This window comes from Pristiophorus japonicus, chromosome 4 (assembly GCF_044704955.1).
Source record: "Pristiophorus japonicus isolate sPriJap1 chromosome 4, sPriJap1.hap1, whole genome shotgun sequence".
In the NCBI taxonomy this organism is placed as follows: domain Eukaryota; kingdom Metazoa; phylum Chordata; class Chondrichthyes; family Pristiophoridae; genus Pristiophorus; species Pristiophorus japonicus.
The window spans coordinates 164,949,535-164,973,057 of NC_091980.1; the positions used below are offsets into that span (position 1 = coordinate 164,949,535).

At 46.0% G+C, this 23,523-nt stretch overlaps 1 protein-coding gene across 5 annotated transcripts in view; it reads left to right on the forward strand.

Annotated features, from left to right (window-relative positions):
* rmdn3 (regulator of microtubule dynamics 3) overlaps positions 1 to 23,523 on the forward strand; it is a 430,747-nt gene that overhangs the window by 82,934 nt on the left and 324,290 nt on the right. For all 5 annotated transcript variants that reach the window (XM_070878790.1, XM_070878791.1, XM_070878788.1 and 2 more), the window contains exon 5: positions 10,569 to 10,671. In XM_070878790.1, the coding sequence (XP_070734891.1) occupies positions 10,569 to 10,671 (103 nt within the window). The remainder of the gene's footprint in view (positions 1 to 10,568; positions 10,672 to 23,523) is intronic.

The window sequence follows — 23,523 nt, forward strand, 5'->3', positions numbered from 1 at the left end:
AGGGTTGTGGATCTGTGGAATTCTCTGCCCAAGGAAGCAGTTGAGGCTAGCTCATTGAATGTATTCAAGTCACAGATAGATAGATTTTTAACTAATAAGGGAATTAAGGGTTATGGGGAGCGGGCGAGTAAGTGAAGCTGAGTCCACGGCCAGATCAGCCATGTTCTTGTTGAATGGCGGAGCAGGCTCGAGGGGCTAGATGGCCTACTCCTGTTCCTAATTCTTATGTTCTTATGTTCTCACGACCAAAAAGATGGGACATTCTGGTCTGTAAACTTCCCTGATTATCAGTAATTTCTCTCATGTACTGGTATTGACACTTTTTTTTCCTCTCATAGTTGAACTGCCTCAGCTAGGCAATTAGCTAAATGCTGTTGAATACAAGTCTGTGAATCAAACTCCTGTCATCAGCAGCTATGGCTCTATACATTTCCAGAATGAAACTGTTACTTGTACAATATGTTCGCACCAGACTTTCAAAATTCCTGTGTGTGCCTTTGCCAAGATTGAAACATGCAGTTAAATTTCACAGCTCATGGACACAAAAAGTATTTTTCCCCCCTTCCTGCATCTTTTCCTACATTACAACAATGACTACACTCCAAAAGTACTTCATTGGCTGTAAAGCATGTTGAGACGTCCGATGGTCGTGAAATACACTATATAAATCCAAGGCTGGATTTTCGGCTTATTTGCGCCTCAGATAGCGCCCCAGCGGGGCGTTAAATGCTATTTTGGGGCATTATGCCGGGTGTCCAGGATTTAGCACCGGGCCAGAAAATTTGGCTATTGGTTTGCACCGGTGCAAAAAACTTACTGCCCCGTCCTCCATTTTCAGTGTGATTGTGACGTCAATCATCGTGCAAGGGTGTGCTAGCGCCCCGGATGGAACTTTTGGCCTTCACACCCCATTTAACACCCGCCCCAGGAAACACCTGAAAAAACCAGGCCATCCCAGGGTGCAGCAGGCATATTTAAACAGAGGCTGGAGAATCTTCTGTCGCAGTTGTCAGTGACTGCTACGGCTGTGCGCAGAAAGCTGCGTGAGGCTCTGAGTTGCAAACGCCACTTTTATGTTCCATGACATTTTCAAGGTCAGTGCGATTTCAGTGGGGCCAATACTAGTTCGTTAGTGTATCATGCTAGTTGCTATTGGCAAACGGCTTTGAGCTATAAGTAGGGTTCTTAGCCATGTTAGGCTACGGATTCGAAGAGGTCACAGATGTATGAGGCGGTGGCCTTACCTCCCACGGGTTTAGAGGGAACATCGCTCACGGTGCAGGCTCGAAGGGCCGAACGGCCTACTCCTGCACCTATTTTCTATGTTTTCTATGTTTACTTCCAGATCCCTGAGGCGCAGTGTGTTAGAAGGCTGTGCTTTTGAAAAGAAGTGCTGACAGAGATATGCCAGCTCCTACGGGCAGACCTACAGCCTACCAGCTCCAACAGGACTGCACTGCCCGTCGAGCTGAAGGTGACTGTGGCGATGACCTTCTATGCCTCCGGTTTCTTTCAGGCAGCAGCAGGGGACATATGCAACATCTCTGAGCATCCTGCACATTGCTGCATTCGCCAGGTTACAAGGGCACTCTATGCACGCAGAATGGACTTTATAAAGTTCTCAATGACCAGGGACAGCCAGAATGTGAGGGCTTTAGGGTTTGGACTAATAGTTCCAAGGTTTGAGGAGCCATTGACTGCACACATGTCGCCTTGTGAGCACCATTACACAACGCAGAGGTCTTCAGAAATTGGAAGAGATACCACTCCCTAAATGTACAGCTGGTCTGCGACCACACGCAGTGCATCCTCACAGTGAATGCCTGCTATCCAGGGAGTGCACATGATGCTTTCATCTTGCGTGAGAGCAGTGTGTCACGAATGTTTCAGCAACAAAACAAGGGTAGGGCTGGCTGTTGGGGAGGCAAAGGTTACGGCTTGGCCATCTGACTCATGGCCCCCCCCTCCGGAATCCCGCCACAAAAGCCGAGCAGCACTACGATGAGAGCCATGCAGCCACCCGCAACATCATCGAACAGACAATTGGCGTGCTCAAGCAGCGCTTCCGATGCCTGGACTGCTCTGGAGGGAGCCTTCGACACTCCCCTCAACAGGTCTCCGAATTCATTGTGGTGTGATGCTTGCTACACAACTTAGCCATCATGAGGGGCCAGGCATTGCCAGTGGGGATTGCAGACCCACCTCAGGAGGAGGAGGACAAGGAAGACGAGCCTGGCGAGGGACCCATTGTGGATCCACCGCAACCACAGGGGAGGCAGCGTGGAGATGCAGCCGCAGCCTTACGTCGCCAGCTCATCATTGAACGGTTTGCTTGAATGGGGAAGGTGGGGTTGCAGCTTTGACTCGCGACTCTGTGCCACCATGACGACTCATCGACACTGAATTCTGACACAAGATATCAATGGCAAAGGTCCATAAAACATTTTTATAAACAAACAACCTGTTGGGGTAAAAAGAATTCTTCTCTTCCTCAAGGTGGACTCCCTGATATAAGGAATCGACACCTGCCCATCCGTATAGTAACCATTGAATCACTCAAACAAAACCTTGGTTTAACCGTTTTTTATTTAAGCATGCTAGGGAAGGGTTCCGATGAACACTTCCCCGATCAGAGGTTTTACAATTACAATGATACAGTTTTTCGAGATGTGCGACCCTCCTACAAAACCACCAACTGCTATCAGCGAAATTACATTGATTCATCGACCCTCATCAGACCGGCTCCATGTGGCTCTCTCCTGTCCATCTCCCATTACACGTCACCCTTCTGGAATATGTTATTCAGTGGTGTCAACTTTGCCTCAGTTCCTCATGATTAACTTTGTTTTCCAGGGTGGTGCCTCCTTATCCCTCTCCCAAGAACTCCAGTCAAAACTACCAGTCAATACCATCCTGTTCCCATGCTGCGATAATCTATGTTCCCAAACATTTTACTGTTCTTGTTCTGTACTGAATACAGTTTCCATGAGTCTTTACTAAGGTTAATACAACGGATGGTTCATTAACCATCAAGCTTTGCTTCCTGTTTTTAAAACCCATTCAAGCAAGTCTATAAGCATGCTTTACATACATAAGCGAGTTTTACACCAACTGGACCATGTATCAGATCAATTCACTACCTTCAGTATCCATTTTAGTGACCATCTGTCTGTCTGTCTCCCACTTTAGTGACCGCATTTTATCCCCTTACACAACCCAAAACGATACAATGATTAAACCAAAACTAACTCAACACGAAACTGCTTCCTGCCAGCAAGGCAGTGCAAAATAAGCATTTCTTAACATACAACTATTGACAATGTGAACAATTCTACATAAATGCACAAGCTCAACCTTGTGCCAACCCTTAATGGCTCTTAGCCACCACCACCGCCCCCACCCCCCCCGCCCATCCTCCATGCCTGCTGCTCCTCAATTAGGCCTCCGTGCCTACAGCAAGGCTGCTAGAGGGCTGCTGTGTTGGGGGAGCAGACATTGCAGATGGCGTCTGAGGACGCCCTGGACCAGCTCTTGGCCTGGAAGGCCCAGCTACGGACGCCTCATCATTGCGGAAGCAGTCACTGGTGGCTGGGGCATTAACCGTGTATGGTGCATGGTTGGCGAATCAGTGGTGGGAGCCGGAATGCTGTCATCCTGAGGAAGGACAGCACCTTCCATTTCCTGGGAGCCACTGACTCTCCGATGGGGCTGGGCCTCAGCATCCGGAGCACGATATGTCTCCACAACTTGCTGGTCTGCTTCGGCACCGGCCATTCCCCGTTGGACAGTAGGGAACGCAGAGAGGATGGCAGCAGTCATCGACCGCATCATATCACCAAGCTGAAGTGCAGCTTGTGTCTGTGATTCGTGTGATGCTGTAACGTGATCAAGGGTACCGCCACACACTATTGAACGCCACTGTTGCTGCTCGAGGCCATCAGCCTCTGTGTGGGCAATGATGACCTCACTAGAGTCCTGATTTTAATTGACAATCTGTGATGCTGCCTCCGCAACAGTCACAGCAAGCTTGTCTGTGCTCTCTGGGATCCATCCCAATGCATCCATAAGCTCACGGTGTATGCCTGTGTTTTCCTTGCCATTTCCACCAAGTCTAATTCCATGTCTGCCTATTGTTGAGCGGACCGACTTTGCCGACTCACCCTCCGGAGAGCTGGCCTGCGAGATTGCTCTCTCGCACTGCGTTGCTGTCGGCGACTGGGGCCAGGAGCCTCCGAAGCCTCAAACCCTTCAAAAATCTCATTGCTGCCAGATGAGGAATGGGAAGGGGCAACTGGTGGGCTCTGCGGCTCAGTTACGTTGGTTGTGTCCACAGCCTTGTCATTACCGCCATGGCCTGAGGTTAATGCGTCCTGGGAAGGTTGGCGCAATTGTGGCTGATCTTCTGCAAGCACAAAAACACATACATGTGGTTAGCAGCAGGGGAGGGGGCAAGGTGACATGAGGAAGGTGGCATTGCACATGTTCATTTGAAAGCCCGCTGCAACTTCATTATACGTCTCAATGCAGTCTATTCAGGCGCCCTATCCATTTACAAGCCCTCACTACCCAAAGGGAGCTCAGCATCGCCCCCGGCAACTGCCCGAGCTGCTACTCCAATGAGGGCCGAGACCGAGACCCCTTAAAAACATAGAAAATAGGTGCAGGAGCAGGCCATTCGGCCCTTCGAGCCTGCACCGCCATTCAATATGATCATGGCTGATCATGCAACCTCAGTATGCCACCCCTGCCTTCTCTTCATACCCCCTGATCCCTTTAGCTGTAAGGGCCACTTCTAACTCCCTTTTAAATATGTCCAACGAACTGGACTCAACAACTTTCTGTGGCAGAGAATTCCACAGGTTCATAACTTTGGGTGAAAAAGTTTCTCCTCATCTCGGTCCTATATGGCTTACCCCTTATCTTTAGACTGTGACCCCTGGTTCTGGACTTCCCCCAACATCAGGAACATTCTTCCTGCATCTAACCTGTCCAGTCCCGTCAGAATTTTATAAGTTTCTATGAGATCCCCTCTCATTCTTCTAAATTCCAGTGAGTATAAGCGTAGTCGATCCAGTCTTTCCTCATATGTCAGTCCTGCCATTTCGGGAATCAGTCTGGTGAACCTTCACTGCACTCCCTCTATAGCAAACATGTCCTTCCTCAAATTAGGAGACCAAAACTGCACACATTGCTCAAGGTGTGGTCTCACCAAAGCCGTGTATAACTGCAGTAAGACTTCCCTGCTCCTATACTTAAATCCCCTCGCTATGAAGGCCAGCATGCCATTTGCTTTCTTTACTGCCTGCTGTACCTGCATGCCTACCTTTAATGACTGATGTACCATGACACCTCAGTCTCTTTGCACCTCCCCTTTTACTAATCTGTCACCATTCAGATAATCTGCCTTTCTGTTTTTGCCACCAAAGTGGATAAACTCACATTTATCCACATTATACTGCATCTGCCATGCATTTGCCCATTCACCTAACCTGTCCAAGTCCCCCTGCAGCCTCTTAGCATCCTCCTCGCAGCTAGCACTGCCACCCAGCTTAGTGTCATCTGCAAACTTGGAGATGTTACCTTCAATTCCTTCGTCTAAATCATTAATGTATATTGTAAATAGCTGGGGTCCCAGCATTGAACCCTGCGGCACTCCACTAGTCACTGCCTGCCATTCTGAAAAGGACCCGTTTATTCCCACTCTTTGCTTCCTGTCTGCCAACCAGTTCTCTATCCACGTCAATATATTGCCCCCAAGACCATGTGCCTTAATTTTGCACACTAATCTCTTTTGTGTGGGACCTTGTCAAAAGCCTTTTGAAAGTCCAAATACACCACATCCACTGGTTTTCCCTTATCCACTCTACTAGTTACATCCTCAAAAAACTCTAGAAGATTTGTCAAGCATGATTCCCCTTTCATAAATCCATGCTAACTTGGACCGATCCTGTCACTGCTTTCCAGATGCGCTGCTATTACATCTTTAATAATTGATTCCAGCATTTTCCCCACCACCAATGTCACGCTAACCGTTCAAAGTTCCCTATTTTCTCTCTCCCTCCTTTTTTAAAAAATGGGTTGCATTAGCTATCCTCCAATCCATAGGAACTGATCCAGAGTCCATAGAATGTTGGAAAATGATCACCAATGCATCCACTATTTCTAGAGCCACTTCCTTAAGTACTCTGGAATGCAGACTATCAGGCCCTGGGGATTTATCGACCTTCAGTCCCTTCAATTTCCCTAACACCATTTCCTGATGAGGATTTCCCTCAGTTCCCCCTTCTCACTAGACCCTCGGTCCCCTAGTATTTTCAGGAGGTTATTCGTGTCTTCCTTAGTGAATACAGAACCAAAGTATTTGCTCAATTTGTCTGCCATTTCCTCGACGTTAAGTTGCAGTATTTGAGGCGACCTCCCCCTGCCTGTGCACAGCTGCTCCCTTCTGTTTGCGAAGTGCTTCGACTGCAAAGAGAAAAGTAGGAAAGGTTCGGAAAGGGTTTCTTTCCTGTTGTGGCACATATGCCTACCATTGTACAATAGGTGAGACTGTGTGAATGTTCCAGTGGCTTCTGTTCAATTTGTTTGGATGTTGTATGAGCTTCATGAGCAATTGTTAGGAGGTTAGAGAGATGTAACATAGGGACTGTAGGTGATCTTTCTGAAAGCCATAGCAGCAGTGGGAGTGTATTGCGAGGAAGGATGTAAATTAGTGAGTTCATGTGCATCGATCAATAGAAGATAATGAGTGCAGACATAAGCCTTCATCTTTCTTATGCATTCTGAAACCCACCCCACAGACAGCAAGACTTTTGAAAGACTTCACATAGTGTCTGAGATTCATGTTCGAAGGAGAGGCGGCCTGACATATCTGGTAAGGTCCTTGAACTTTTTTCAACATTGTGTCCCAGTTCTGGGCGCAGTGTCTACAGCGGAGACCTCCTGGTCTATGTCCCTCCACAACCTTTTAAATACAGGTGGGAGTGACCTGGCTCCCCCAGCAAGATGGAGTGAGGATCATCTCCTCTCCACTGCGTGGACTAAGGCCTCACTTGCCTCATTACTGAAGTGCCTGTCGCGCTGCTTTCCTCCCTGCTCCTCCATCTCTGCTGAAGTGGGGCAGTTTATATGCGCATGTGCACAGGAAGCTGCTGTGCCCTGCATTAGTGTTTGCGCCCCAGGAAAAAAAAAATTCACTGCGTTTGCGCAAAATGGCTGCCTCCTTTAACGACGCAAGTTTCAACTTGGACGCCCAAAGTCCGTTGTGCAACGCCTGACTTCATTGCTCCAACTTACATTCTAGCTGAAACTTGCAGTTGAAGGCGCAAACTATTTTCAGGCACTAACTTAACGCCCCGCCGCGATTAACGCCCCGAAATCCAAAAAGCCCCAAATTCCTTTCTTTCCTTTCTTTCTTTCCTTCTTTCTTTTCTTTCTTTTCTTTCTCTTCTTTCTTTTCCCTCCTCCACTTCTAAGTGCAGTGAATCTTTTTGGGGAATGGTCGCATGAGGCCTGGCAGCTCTCCAGTATCTCCCCAAGTAGCCATTCTTCATTTCTGTGTCTAGACATCGAGTGTTGCTCGGCTGTTCAACCATAGATGGCATCACAACTGAACAATTCGGAGTTAAGTCCTCTCCTCATTCATTGTCCAGATGCGCACGTTTTAGCAGAAGCTACTGGTTAATGATCAGGATTGAGAACCTGGCTGTGTTCTATCTCTTGACCCACCATGAGAGCCACTGAGTCCAGTTTATAGCACCCCAATTGTTGCTATGGTAAAAATATACTATTGAATCCAGACATTGTTTTTATGCATTTTGTAGGTGCTAGTCCTAGAGTGACAAAATATTGAGCAGGTTTTGTCCTGTTAATGCGAGCAACACCGTATAGAACTTTTATTCTAACAAGACCACCCAGTTTGTAACCAGTTTGGGATTTCACCATCATTGGGTGAACTGTTCCAGCCTTTAGCTGGGTGTCTTGAGGGTACAGTTTGTGGTAGTAGGAGCCTTCATCTCAAGAACAGAGAAAACTGTTAATACCAGTCTCTGAGATGGTCGGACACAAAGAATCATGTGCAGTATTCATGAGCTGTCCTGACTGATAAAGCATAGCAGTGTGGGGCAACAGTCATTGATTTAAGGCACACTGGGAGTGCGAGAAACAGAAAGGGAGAGGTAAGGGTGTGAAAAGTACTTGGAAAGTTTTTCATAAACTTTTGATACCTTTGTTCCAAAGGAGGATATACATGGAATCCTTAATTAAGTAGTTGCCGCATGTGTTAAGCAAGCCATATAAAATGTATTTGCTTTTCTCCCTTTTCCATCTCCTCACCTCAAGGTGTTGACTTATGTTGGTATACAGTTCAGTGGATGGCAGCAGCCCTCTTGTCCAAGTTGCCAAGAGGTAGAGTGCTATTCAGTTATGAGAAACATCTCAATCTTGCCCTACCCCACCTCTTCCATCTACTTTGCAACGTTGTAGTTGGAATCATTGGATAGTGATAAGGACTTGGATCCCAGCTGTTTTTTGTCCAGTCCAGGAGCCCTGTTGCTCATGATGGCACTTAAACGCCAACTCCTGCTGCGATCAACTAACTCAGCACAGGCTCTTTTTGACTCAGTTCCACACTTTGCAATGAACTTACTAACTGAGCCATTGGGGAGTTTTTTTTAAAAAAAAGCATTCTTATTTTTGTTCATTCTTCACTGAAGACTCTCCATGCCATGCACTTCTCTGGCTCAGAGGATGAGTGGGAGATCTGTTCCAGATTTCTGTGATCAACTGCTAGACAGCATGTTTTACTTGTTGGTAAGTGCTTGGCTTCCATCGAATGCCTTCCATGATGTCATGACTTGGATCAGCAATTGATAATGTAAAGAGTTCTGGGCAACTGCTTAAATCCTAGCATTTTCTGGCGCAAACTATTAATCCTGCAAAGCACTGCATGCATTTGTCTTGTATACACTGTAATTTTCTTGTTTAATACTCTGAAGGAATAGAACCTGTATTGTTCAAGTTCATTGTTGCCTGTTATATGTCTATAGGTTCCACCATATAATAATTTTTACTGCCTTTGAATTATTCTGTGCTACCTCTACTGAGCTGAACATGCCCATTGCATTACTGAAAAATGCTAAGCTTCCAGTCGCTTGCCACTTTAATACTCCATCCCCCTCCCACTCTGTCCTCTTTCCTTGACTTCCTATACTGTTCCAATGAAGCTCAACAGAAGCATGAGGAACAGCACTTTTCTTTTGATTAGACACTTCACAACCTTCCGGCTGCAACATTGTGTTCAACAATTTCAGGTCATAACCACTGCACCCATTTTCTCAGACAGCAGGTGCTGGTAATGGTTCTGCTGTTGCCATTTGCATCCCCTCTGGGCCCATCTTTGTTTCTTTACTTGTCCCATTACTACCCCCTTTTGTTTTGCACCATCATCCATTTTGCCATTTAATCACACCTGCCATCCACCCTATCTTTACTGTCCTCTCCCACCCCATTTTCCCTGGCTTCTGTACTTGCTTAAAAGCCATTGATCTTTAACACTTTCCGGTCCTGATGAAAGATCAATGACCTGAAGCATTAGGTCTTTCTCTCTCCACAGATGCTGACTGACCTGCTGAGTGCTTTCCTGTATTTTATGTTTTTATTTCAGATTTCCAGCATCCGCAGTATTTTGCTTTTGATTTTAAAAAAAATATAAACTCTACGCTGCTTACAAAGAATAACCAGAAGACAGAGTTTGGCAAGCGACAGCAATTCAGTTCCTGGATTCCTCTGGTATTCTTGCTCCTTTAAACCTCTCCTTTAAAACCTACCTCTTCGACCAAGCTTTTGGTTATCTGCCTTAACATCTCCTTATAGGGCTCAGTGTCAAATTGTTTTTGTTTTGCAGTCCTGTGAAACGCTTTGGGAAGTATGTTAAAGGTGCTATGTAAATATAAGTTGCTGTCTGTTCAACTCCCGTTTCAGCCCGTGAGGTGCTGCAGGTTGGTCTATTGACTTCTTTCAATCAAGCACCTCCTTTCCCTTGGTGCTGTGTTGAACCTGTCAACATTAGGAGCGTGCTGACTGGTGAAGCCCAGATCTATTAATGGATTTACAACCACCGGACATCTCAAATGCTTTATAGCCAATGAAGTACTTTTGAGTGTAGTCACTGTTGCCAGTAATCTTGTTCTTTGGAGCAGAAATGTTGGTGACATTCTTTAATAGTTAATTTAATTAATTTTAATCGCTTCACCATTAGCAGCTGTGCTGTAAGCTCCAAAATTCCCTTTGCCTCTCTACCTCTCTTTTCTTTTAAGGTGTTCCTTAAAACCTACCTCTTTGACCAAGCTTTTGATCATCGGTCCTGATATCTCCTGTAGCTCAGTGTCAAAAATGATTTTATTGATATGACTCTTGATAAGCACTTGGGACATTTTGCTATGTTAAATGCACTATATAAATGTAAGTTGTTAATTGCATGTAAAGCTTGGTTAAGAAGGAGATTTCGAAAGTATCTGTTTATGCAATACTGCGCACAAGTCTATTGTGTATCCTATGTTTCTTTGCAGTATGGTTTGAGGTCTGACTTCTGCTGGCGACTGGCTCGAGCGTACTGTGACATAATGGAGCTGTCTAAAGATGAAGCTGAGAAGAATTCCTATTTAGAAATGGGTAAGCTAGTTCTTTGCTTACTTGTGCATTAGAAGGGATTCCGTATAACTTTCCCGAATAACTCAGCTGGTTAAGATAGTGAGCCATACTACTGCGTTGGAGGAGTTACCAGTGGATGATCTGGGCCTGTGGAACCCAGCAAGAAGTTTACATCTTCAGGATATGAACAGTGCGGCAGACAAAATTGGTAGTGATCAGGAAGGGTGGGGGAAGACAATGTGTGCATCTTGGCGAATGGATGGAAATTATATTGTTACATCTGTTCTTTTAACTAATTTAAGTAACCAGTGCCACGTGCTAGTCAGAGTAGAAATCGCAGGATAGCTCAGATGAATATGTGGCTTGAGGAGTGGTGCAGAAGGGAGGGATTCAAATTCCTGGGACATTGGAACCGGTTCTGGGGAAGGTGGGACCAGTACAAACCAGACGTTCTGCACCTGGGCAGGACTGGAACCAATATCCTAGGGGGAGTGTTTGCTAGAGCTGTTGGGGAGGAGTTAAACTAATATGGCAGGGGGATGGGAACCTATGCAGGGAGACAGGGAAATAAAAAGGAGGCAGAAACAAAATATAGCAAGGAGAATAGTAAAAGTGGAGGGCAGAGAAACCCAAGGCAAAAAACAAAAAGGGCCACATTACAGCAAAATTCTAAAGGGACAAAGTGTGTTTAAAAAAAAAACAAGCCTGAAGGCTCTGTGCCTCAATGCTAGGAGTATTCGGAATAAGGTGGATGAATTAACTGCGCAGATAGCAGTTAACGGATACGATGTGATTGGCATCACGGAGACATGGCTCCAGGGGAACCAAGGCTGGGAACTCAACATCCAAGGGTATTCAGCATTTAGGAAGGATAGACAGAAAGGAAAAGGAGGTGGGGTGACGTTGCTGGTTAAATAGGAAATCAATGCAATTGTAAGGAAGGGCATTAGCCTGGATGATGTGGAATCGGTATGGGTGCAGCTGCGGAATTCCAAAGGGCAGAAAACGCTAGTGGGTGTTGTGTATAGACCACCAAATAGTAGTAGTGAGGTTGGGGACAGCATCAAACAAGAAATAAGGGATGTGTGCAATAAAGGTACAGCAGTTATCATGGGCAACTTTAATCTACACATTGATTGGGCTAATCTAACTGGTAGCAATGTGGTGGAGGAGGATTTCCTGGAGTGTATTAGGGATGGCTTTCTTGACCAATATGACGAGGAACCAACCAGGGAGCTGGCCATCCTATACTGGGTATTGTGTCATGAGAAGGGACTAATTAGCAATCTTGTTGTGCGAGGCCCCTTGAGGAAAAGTGACCATAATATGGTAGAATTCCTTATTAAGATGGAAAGTGACAAAGTTAATTCGGAAACTAGGGTCCTGAACTTAAGGAAAGGTAACTTTGACGGTATGAGCCGTGAATTGGCTAGAATAGACTGGCAAACGATACTAAAAGGGTTGATGGTGGATAAGCAATGGCAAACATTTAAAGATCATATGGATGAGCTTCAGCAAATGTACATCCCTGTCTGGAGAAAAAATAAAACTGGGAAGGTGGCTCAACCATGACTAACAAAGGAAATTAAGGATAGTGTTAAAGCCAAGGAAGAGGCATATAAATTGTCTAGAAAAAGCAACAAACCTGAGGACTGGGAGGAATTTAGAATTCGACAGAGGAGGACTAAGGATTTAATTAAGAGGGGGAAAATAGAGTATGAGAGGGAGCTTGCAGGGAATAGAAAAACTGACTGCAAAAGCTTCTATAAATAAATGAAGAGAAAAAGATTAGTAAAGACAAACATAGGTCCCTTGCAGTTGGATTCAGGTGAAATTATAATGGGGAACAAAGAAATGGCAGACCAATTGAACCAGTACTTCGGTTCTGTCTTCACAAAGGAAGATACAAATAACCTTCCGAATGTACTAGGGGACAGTGGGTCTAGTGAGAAGGAGGAACTGAAGGACATCCTTATTAGGCGGGAAATTGTGTTCGGGAAATTGATGGGATTGAAGGCCAATAAATCCCTGGGACCTGATAGTCTGCATCCCAGAGTGCTCAAGGAAGTGGCCCATAAATAGTGGATGCATTGGTGATCATTTTCCAACAGTCTATCGACTATGGATCAGTTCCCATGGACTCTAGGGTAGCTAATGTAACACCACTTTTTAAAAAAGGAGGGAGAGAGAAAATGGGTAATTATAGACCGGTTAGCTTGACATCAGTAGTGGGGAAAATGTTGGAATCGATCATGAAGGACGAAATAGTAGCGCATTTGGAAAGCGGTGACAGGATCGGATCAAGTCAGCATGGATTTATGAAAGGGAAATCATGCTTGACGAATCTTCTGGAATTTTTTGAGGATGTAACTAGCAGAGTGGACAAGGGAGAACCAGTGGATGTGGTGTATTTGGACTTTCAGAAGGCTTTTGACAAGGTCCCGCACAAGAGATTGTTGTGCAAAATCAAAGCACGTAGTATTGGGGGTAATATACTGAAATATACTGATGTGGATAGGTAACTGGTTGGCAGACAGGAAGCAGAGAGTTGGGATAAACGGGTCCTTTTCAGAATGGCAGGCAGTGACTAGAGGAGTGCTGCAGGGCTCAGTGCTGGGACCCCAGCTCTTTACAATATACATTAACGATTTGGATGAAGGAATAGAGTGTAATATCTCCAAGTTTGCAGATGACACTAAACTGGGTGGCGGTGTGAGCTGTGAGTAGGACGCTAAGAGGCTGCAGGGTGACTTGGACAGGTTAGGTGAGTGGGCAAATGCATGGCAGATGCAGTATAATGTGGATAAATGTGAGGTGATCCATTTTGGGGGCAAAAACACAAAGGCAGAATATTATCTGAATGGCGGCAAACTAGGAAAAGGGGAGGTGCAACGAGACCTGGGTGTCATGGTTCATCAGTCACTGAAAGTTGGCATGCAGGTACAGCAGGCGGTAAAGAAGGCAAATGGTATGTTGGCCTTCATAGCTCGGGGATTTGAATATAGGAGCAGGGAGGTCTTACTGCAGTTGTACAGGGCCTTAGTGATGCCTCGCCTGGAATATTGTGTTCAGTTTTGGTCTCCTAGACTGAGGAAGGACGTTCTTGCTATTGAGGGAGTGCAGTGAAAGTTCACCAGACTGATTCCAGGGATGACTGGGCTGTCATGAGGAGAGACTGGATCAACTGGGCCTTTATTCACTGGAGTTTAGAAGGATGAGAGGGGATCTCATAGAAACATATAAGATTCTAATGGGACTGGACAGGTTAGATGCAGGAAAAATCTTCCCGATGTTGGGGAAGTCCAGAACCAGGGGACATAGTCTTAGGATAAGGGGTAGGCTATTTAGGACTGAGACGAGGAGAAACTTCTTCACTCAGAGAGTTATTAACCTGTGGAATTCTTTGCCGCAGTGAGTTGTTGATGCCAGTTCATTGGATATATTGAAGAGGGAGTTAGATATGGCTCTTATGATTAAAGGGATCAAGGGATACGGAGAGAAAGCAGGAAAGGGGTACTGAAGGAATGATCAGCCATGATATTGAATGGCGGTGCAGGCTCGAAGGGCCGAATGGCCTACTCCTGCACCTATTTTTCTAGCTGCAGTGAGCATTAACTCTATCATGCCATATATTTTAATTTATCCATGCTTATTTTAAGAGTAGTAAAAGTCAAGAGAGGCAAAATAATGCTTAAAATAGAGACATTTCTCTTCTGTGCAAATTATCAGAGTTGTCGATCAAAATTTTTTAAAGAATTGATTAGGAATTTTCGTATCAGATTTGCATATGGAGATGCATTTTTTTTTCATTGCTGTTTTGAATCACCTGGAGTTGAGATTAAAACTTCCTTATTGCCAAGGCAGTCTTTTAAAGAAATACGGAGTGCTTCATAGAGGAAATGACTCTAATTAGGGCTATGGGGGAAAAAGCTCCAGAGTGTAGATTCAGGGGGAGTGTAGATTAGTGTTGGGAGGAAGCGAAGGGCAGGTGAATGGAGAGGCACTGACAGGTAGATGTGGCCAAGCAGGTGGCCTTGAATTTTGTGAAAACCAATGAAGGTGCTTCTCACATGCAGTTACACCACAGTTTTCACGGGAGTAAAAAAAATTCTGTTTTCTCAAATATTTTTTATATTGTCCTAACTCACACCAAGTCCCCATAACCCCTGTGCTCGCTGACCTATATTGGCTTCCGGTTAAGCAACACCTCGATTTCAAGATTCTCATCCTTGTTTACAAATTCCTCCGTGGCCTCGCCCTTCCCTATCTCTGTAATCTCCTTCAGCTCCACAACCCCCTCCGAGATGACTGCACTCCTCAATTTCTGCCCTCTTGGGCATCTCTGATTATAACTGCTCAACCATTGGTGGCCGCGCCTTCAGCTGCCTGGGCCCCAAGCTCTGGAACTTCCTCCGCCTCTCTACCTCTCTTTCCTCCTTTAAGATCCTCCTTAAAACTTAGCTCTGACCAAGTGTGCCGTAATTTCTTCTTGTGCGAATTGGTGTCACATTTATTAGTTTTGTCTTATAACACTCCTGTGTAGCGCCTTGGGATGTTTTACGACATTAAAGGTGCTATATAAATACAAGTTGTTGTTGTTTATCTTTTTATTGACATGGAGGGGGTGAGTACTTTGAATAAAAGTGCTCCCTTGCAATTGTCTTTCCTTTTCATCAAGATCGTGATCTATTATGCAAATAGATTAATTTTATCTTCCATATATGTTTGACAGAAACCCTTCAGTTTACTCATTTTACTTGTACTTTTGAGCACTTTTGATCTAACGTACAAAGTAATAAAAATAAATTAGAGTCATAGAATGAATCAACACAGAAGCGGGCCACTCAGTCCATTGTGCTGGCTGAAAGAGCTATTCAATTAGTTGCATTCCCCTGCTCTTTCCCCATAGTCTTGCAAACTTTTCCCCTTCAAGTATCGATCCAATTCCCTTTTGAAAGTTATTACAGGTACAACATCTGAAATCCGGAATCTTCAGGACCGACTCCATTCCGGTTTTTGGGTTTTTCCAGATTTCAGACAAGAAAATCAATAGGCTAAAATTCGGAATCCTCGACCAAATCTGTGCCGGATTTTGAGTGGCAAAGACCGAAATCCAGCAAAACCCGGCACGGATTCGGTTGAGGATTCTGGATTTCAGACTTGGATTTTCTTGGTTGAAATCTGGAATCCTCGACCGAATCCATGCCGGATTTCGGGTTTTGCCTCAAAATGTCCGATTTTGGGACAATAATTCCAGATGACTCCATCAGCTATGTGCAAAATGTCTGTTTTTTGGACAATTCTGTTTTTCGGAGTTCCGGATTCGGGACGTTGCACCTACATTGAATCTGTTTCCACCACCCTTTCAGGTAGTGCATTGCAAATCTTAACTCTCTGTAATTTTTTTCCCCTCTTAGCGCCTCTGGTTCTTTTGTCAATTATCTTAAATCTGTGTCCTCTAGTTACCGACCCTTCTGCCATTGCAAACTGTTTACTCTGTCAAAACCCTTCAGCTGGGTTTAGCATATCTTCCTTGCTTTTGTACTCTCTGCTGCTATTTACCTGGAAAACAGAAATATAGTTAAATGCTGCCAGACCACAATTGCTTATGGATTCATCCATGGCTTTTTCAGACGAGTGTGTTACTCCATTGATTACACTTGCATTCAGAAACGTTTTTGTGTCATGCTGTTAACGTCAGTAGAGCCTGACATCCGTGTGAGTGGAGCATCCATTTGAAGCTGCCTGATCGGCATGAATCTTTGTTCAAGGGTAAATAATCTTGCTGTACACTAACTGCAATATAACTTTTTTGTTTTCATTTCCAATTTTGACCCCTCCTTTTCTGTCTTAAGAAAATCAGCTCATGATATGGTAAACCAGGCGTATCTCATCCGAGTGACTGTTCTTCTGGTGTGAATGGCAATGCGTGTTGGCAGGCTAACTGACCAACTTTTGCGACCTGTATGCCTCAGCTCAACACAGATCTTTGTGGTCTGTATGGGTCAGCTACTTACTGTCTTAAGAAAATCAGCCGTCGAAGGGAAGCTTATTACAGATACCGGGAACTCAACACTGCAGAAACTCTAGAGGAGTACAAGAAGTGCAGGGTTACAATTAAAAAAGATATCAGGAAAGCAAAGAGAGAGCACGAAAGAATGTTGGCAAGTAAAATCAAGGAAAATCCAAAGATGTTTTATAAATACATTCAGAGCAAGAGGAAAACTAGGGACCATAAAGGAAATCTGTGTGTGGAGGCAGAAGACATGGGTAGGAATCTTAATGAATACTTTGCATCCGTTTTCACAAAAGGGAGAGGCGATGCAGATTTTGCAATGAGGGAGGAGGAGTGTGGAATATTAGATGAGATAAACATAGTGAGAGAGGAAGTATTAAGGGGTTTCGCAGCTTTGAAAGTGGATAAATCCCCAGGCCCAGATGAACTGTATCCCAGGCTGTTAAGAGAAGCAAAAGAGGAAATAGCAGAGGCTCTGACTATCATTTTGCAATCCTCTTTGGCTACTGGTGTGGTGCTAGAGGACTGGAGGACTGTTAATGTTGTAACTTTAATTTAAAAAGGGAGAAAGGGATAGACTGAGTAATTACAGGCCAGCCAACCTAACCTCGGTGGTTGGAAAATTATTGGAAAAAATCTTGAGGGACAGGATAAATCTTCATTTGGAAAGACATGGATTAATCGAGGATGGTCAGCATGGATTTGTTAATGTAAGGTCGTGTCTGACTAACTTGATTGAATTTTTCGAGGAGGCAGCCAGGAGGGTCGATGAGGGCAGTGCGTATGATGTAGTGTATATGTATTTTAGCAAAGCTTTTGATAAGGTCTCACATGGCAGACTGGTCACGAAAGTACTAGCCCATGGGATCCAGGGCAAAAGTGGCATGTTGGATCCAAAATTGGCTCGGAGGCAGGAAGCAAAGGGAAATGGTTGATTGTGTTTTTGTGACTGGAAGGCTGTATCCAATGGGGTACCGCAGGGCTCAGTGCTGGGTCCCTTGCCTTTTGTGGTATATATCAATGACTTGGACTTAAATGTTGGGGGTATGATTAAGAAGTTTGCAGATAGCACTAAAATATGCTATTTAAGTGTATTGCCAATTATTGCTAATTTAAGTATATCTAAGGGTTAATCCATGGCAGGAGAGCTCCTCCTGTACGATGTGGGAAGTCAGGAACACTTCCGGTGTCCCTGACGACTACGTGTGCGGGAAGTGTGTCCGCCTCCAGCTCCTGACGGACCGCGTTGCGGAGCTGGAGCTGCGGGTGGATTCACTCTGGAGCATGCACGATGCTGAGAATGACGTGAATAGCACGTTTACTGAGTTGGTCTTACCACAGGTAAAGGGTCCACAACCAGATAGGGAATGGAAGACCAACAGGAAGAGCAGTGCAGGGAAGGTAGTGTAGGGGTCCCCTGCGGTCATCCCCCTGCAAAACAGATACACCGTTTTGGGTACTGTTGAGGGGGATGACTCATCAGGGGAGAGCAGCAGCAGCCAAGTTCATGACACCGTGGCTGGCTCTGCTGCACAGGAGGGCAGGAAAAAGAGTGGGAGAGCGATAGTGATAGCGGATTTAATTGTAAGGGGAATAGATGGGCGTTTCTGCGGCCGCAACCGAGACTCCAGGATGGTATGTTGCCTCCCTGGTGCAAGGGTCAAGGATGTCTCTGAGTGGGTGCAGGATATTCTGAAAAGGGAGGGTGAACAGCCAGTTGTCGTGATGCATATAGGTACCAACGATATAGGTAAAAAATGGGATGAGGTCTTATGAGACGAATTTAGGGAGCTAGGAGTTAAATTAAAAAGTAGGACCTCAAAAGTAGTAATCTCAGGATTGCCACCAGTGCCACGTGCTAGTCAGAGTCGGAATCGCAGAATAGCTCAGATGAATATGTGGCTTGAGAAATGGTGCAGAAGGGAGGGATTCAAATTCCTGGGACATTGGAACCGGTTCTTGGGGAGGTAGGACCAGTACAAACCGGACGGTCTGCACCTGGGCAGGACCGGAACCAATGTCCGAGGGGGAGTGTTTGCTAGTGCTGTTGGGGAGGAGTTAAACTAATATGGCAGGGGGATGGGAACCTCTGCAGGGAGACAGAGGGAAATAGAAGGGGGGCAGAAGCAAAAGATAGAAAGGAGAATAGTAAAAGTGGAGAGCAGAGAAACCCAAGGCAAAAAGCAAAAAGGCCACATTACAGCAAGATTCAAAAGGGGCAAAGTGTGTTAAAAAGACAAGCCCTGAAGGCTCTGTGCCTCAATGCGAGGAGTATTCGGAATAAGGTGGATGAATTAACTGCGCAGATAGCAGTTAACGGATATGATGTGATTGGCATCACGGAGACATGGCTCCAGGGTGACCAAGGCTGGGAACTCAACATCCAAGGGTATTCAGCATTAAGGAAGGATAGACAGAAAGGAAAAGGAGGCGGGGTGGCGTTGCTGGTTAAAGAGGAAATCAATGCAATTATAAGGAAGGACGTTAGCCTGGATGATGTGGAATCGGTATGGGTGGAGCTGCGGAATTCCAAAGGGCAGAAAACGCTAGTGCGAATTGTGTATCGACCACCAAATAGTAGTAGTGAGGTTGTGGACAGCATCAAACAAGAAATAAGGGATGCGTGCAATAATGGTACAGCAGTAATCATGGGCGACTTTAACCTACATATAGATTGGGCTAACCTAACTGGTAGCAATGCGGAGGAGGAGGATTTCCTGGAGTGTATTAGGGATGGCTTTCTAGACTAATATGTCGAGGAACCAACCAGGGAGCTGGCCATCCTAGACTGAGTGATGTGTAATGAGAAGGGATTAATTAGCAATCTTCTTGTGCGAGGCCCTTTGGGGAAAAGTGACCATAATATGGTAGAATTCCTTATTAAGATGGAGAGTGACAAAGTTAATTCGGAAACTAGGGTCCTGAACTTAAGGAAAGGTAACTTCGAAGGTATGAGGTGTGAATTGGCTAGAATAGACTGGCAGAGGATACTTAAAGGGTTGACGGTGGATAAGCAATGGCAAACATTTAAAGATCACATGGATGAACTTCAGCAATTGTATATCCCTGTCTGGAGTAAAAATAAAACTGGGAAGGTGGCTCAACCATGGCTAACAAGGGAAATTAAGGATAGTGTTAAAACCAAGGAAGAGGCATATAAATTGTCTAGAAAAAGCAACAAACCTGAGGACTGGGAGGAATTTAGAATTCAGCAGAGGAGGGTTTTATTAGGAAGGGGAAAATAGAGTACGAGAGGAAGCTTGCAGGGAATATAAAAACTGACTGCAAAAGCTTTTATAAATATGTGAAGAGAAAAAGATTAGTAAAGACAAACGTAGGTCCCTTGCAGTTGGATTCAGGTGAAATTATAATGGGGAACAAAGAAATGGCAGACTAATTGAACCGATACTTCAGTTCTGTCTTCACAAAGGACGATACAAATAACCTTCCGAATGTACTAGGGGACCTTGGGTCTCGTGAGAATGAGGAACTGAAAGATATCCTTATTAGGCGGGAAATTGAGGGGATTAAAGGCCGATAAATCCCCGGGTCCTGATAGTCTGCATCCCAGAGTACTTAAGTGGCCCTAGAAATAGTGGATGCATTGGTGATCATTTTCCAACAATCTATTGACTCTGGATCAGTTCCTATGGACTGGAGGGTAACTAATGTAACGCCACTTTTCAAAAAAAGGAGGGAGAGAGAAAGCGGGTAATTATAGACTGGTTAGCCTGACATCAGTAGTGGGGAAAATGTTGGAATCAATCATTAAGGATGAAATAGCAGCCCATTTGGAAAGCAGTGACAGGATCGGACCGAGTCAGCATGGATTTATGAAAGGGAAATCATGCTTGACGAATCTTCTGGAATTTTTTGAGCATGTAACTAGCAGAGTGGACAAGGGAGAACCAGTGGATGTGGTGTATTTGGATTTTCAAAAGGCTTTTGACAAGGTGCCGCACAAGAGATTGGTGTACAAAATCCAAGCGCATGGTATTGGGGGCAATGTACTGACGTGGATAGAGAACTGGTTGGCAGAGAGGAAGCAGAGAGTCGGGATAAACAGGTCCTTTTCAGAATGGCAGGTAGTTACTAGTGGGGTGCCACAGCGCTCAGTGCTGGGACCTCAACTCTTTACAATATACATTAACGATTTGGATGAAGGAATACAGTATAATATCTCCCAAGTTTGCGGATGACACTAAACTGGGTGGCGGTGTGAGCTGTGAGGAGGACGCAAAGAGGATGCAGGGTGACTTGGACAGATTAGGTGAGTGAGCAAATACATGGCAGATACAGTATAATGTGGATAAATATGAGGTGATCCATTTTGGGGGCAAAAACACGAAGGCAGAATATTATCTGAATGGCGGCAGACTAGAAAAAGGGGATATGCAACGAGACCTGGGTGTCATGGTTCATCAGTCACTGAAAGTGGGCATGCAGGTACAGCAGGCGGTAAAGAAGGCAAATGGTATGTTGGCCTTCATAGCTCGGGGATTTGAATATAGGAGCAGGGAGGTATTACTGCAGTTGTACAGGGCCTTAGTGAGGCCTCGCCTGGAATATTGTGTTCAGTTTTGGTCTCCTCGTCTGAGGAAGGACGTTCTTGCTATTGAGGGAGTGCAGCGAAGCTTCACCAGACTGATTTCAGGGATGGTTGGGCTGTCATCTGAGGAGAGACTGGATCAACTGGGCCTTTATTCACTGGCGTTTAGAAGGATGAGAGGGGATCTCATAGAAACATATAAGATTCTGACGGGACTGGTCAGGTTAGATGCAGGAAGAATGTTCTCGATGTTTGGGAAGTCCAGAACCAGGGCACATAGTCTTAGGATAAGGGGTAGGCCATTTAGGACTGAGATGAGGAGAAACTTCTTCACTCAGAGAGTTGTTAACCTGTGGAATTCTTTGCTGCAGAGAGTTGTTGATGCCAGTTCATTGGATATATTGAAGAGGGAGTTAGATATGGCCCTTACGGTTAAGGGGATCAAGGGGTATGGAGAGAAAGCAGGAAAGGGGTACTGAAGGAATGATCAGCCATGATCTTATTGAATGCCGGTGCAGGCTCGAAGGGCCGAATGGCCTACTCCTGCACCTATTTTCTATGTTTTTATGCTGTGATGAAATGCTGTGCTGTGCTGTAATGAAAAAGAAAGCTGCAGACTGCGGCTTGATATCAGTGTGCTGGTCAGGTGGGCAGAACAGTGGCAAATGGAATTCAATCCGGATAAGTATGAGGCAATGCATTTGGGGAGGTCTAACAAGGCAAGGGACTACACATTGGGCCCAAGTTTCCACACGATAAAAAACGGGCGCCCCTCCGAGCTGGGCGCCCGTTTTTCGCGCCTAAAATGGCGCCGGAAAAAAAACTCGTGATTCTGGAGAGCCCTGCAGCTCCTTGTCTGTTTGGCGCGGCACCCAGGGGGGCAGAGCCTACACTCGCGCCGATTTTGTAAGTGGGAGGGGGCGGGTACTATTTAAATTAGTTTTTTTTCCTGCCGGCAACGCTGCGCGTGCGCGTTGGAGCGTTCGCGCACGCGCAGTGTGAAGGAAACATTGGCACTCGGCCATTTTTGTAGTTCTTTGTTGCTGTTTAATTTTTGAACATTTTTTAATAAAAGCACATTGCCATCAGCACTGAGGCTTCCTGCAGCCTTCTCACTGTCTCCCTCCCTCCCGCCGTCGGGAACGTCTTCCTCCCCCCTACCGCTGCATTCGGGCGGGCGGGCCCGCACTCCCTCCCTCCCGCCGTCTGGAACGTCTTCCTCCCCCCCCCCTGCTGCGTTCGGGCGGGCAGGCCCGCATTCCCTCCCTCCCGCCGTCTGGAACGTCTTCCTCCCCCCCCCCTGCTGCGTTCGGGCGGGCAGGCCCGCACTCCCTCCCTCCCGCCGTCTGGAACAGCTTCCTTCCCCCCCCCCTGCTGCGTTCGGGCGGGCAGGCCCGCACTCCCTCCCTCCCGCCGTCTGGAACAGCTTCCTTCCCCCCCGCCCCGCTGCGTTCGGGCGGGCCCGCACTCCCTCCCTCCAGCCGTCGGGAACGTCTTCCTCCCCCCCCCCCCCCCCCCGCTGCGTTCGGGCGGGCAGGCCCACACTCCCTCCCGCCGTCGGGAACGTCTTCCTCCCCGCCCCACCTCCCCCCCCGCCCCGCTGCGTTCGGGCGGGTGGGCCCGCACTCCCTCCCTCCCGCCGTCGGGAACGGCTTCCTCCCCACCCCCCCAGCTGCGGTCGGTCGGTCCCACACTCCCTCCCACCCGCCCGCTGTCGGGAACGGCTTCCTCCTCCCCCCCCCCCCCCCCCCCGTCGGGAACGAACGAACGAACTTGTGAGGCTGGCTGAAGCACTTTCACACAGGTAGGAAGATGGTTTATTTAATCTTTTCTTTGCTTATAAATGTTTATTCAGGTTGGATTTATTTGTATAAGTATGAATAAGGATTTATTGTAGTATTTAATGACTTCCCTTTCCCCCCCTCTCCCCCCCCCACCTCGTTCTGGACGCCTAATTTGTAACCTGCGCCTGATTTTTTAATGTGTAGAACAGGTTTTTTCAGTTCTACAAAAATCTTCACTTGCTCCATTCTAAGTTAGTTTGGAGTACGTTTTCACTGTGGAAACTTTGAAATCAGGTGTCAGTGGCCGGACACGCCCCCTTTTGAAGAAAAAATTCTGTTCCAAAGTAGAACTGTTCTACCTGACTAGATCTGCAGAAAAAAAAATGTGGAGAATTGCGATTTCTAAGATAGTCTGTTCTCCACCAGTTGCTCCTAAAAATCAGGCGCAAACTTGGGCCCATTAAATGGTATGACACTGAAAAGTGTAGAGGAACAAAGGGACTTTGGAGTCCAGGTCCACACAT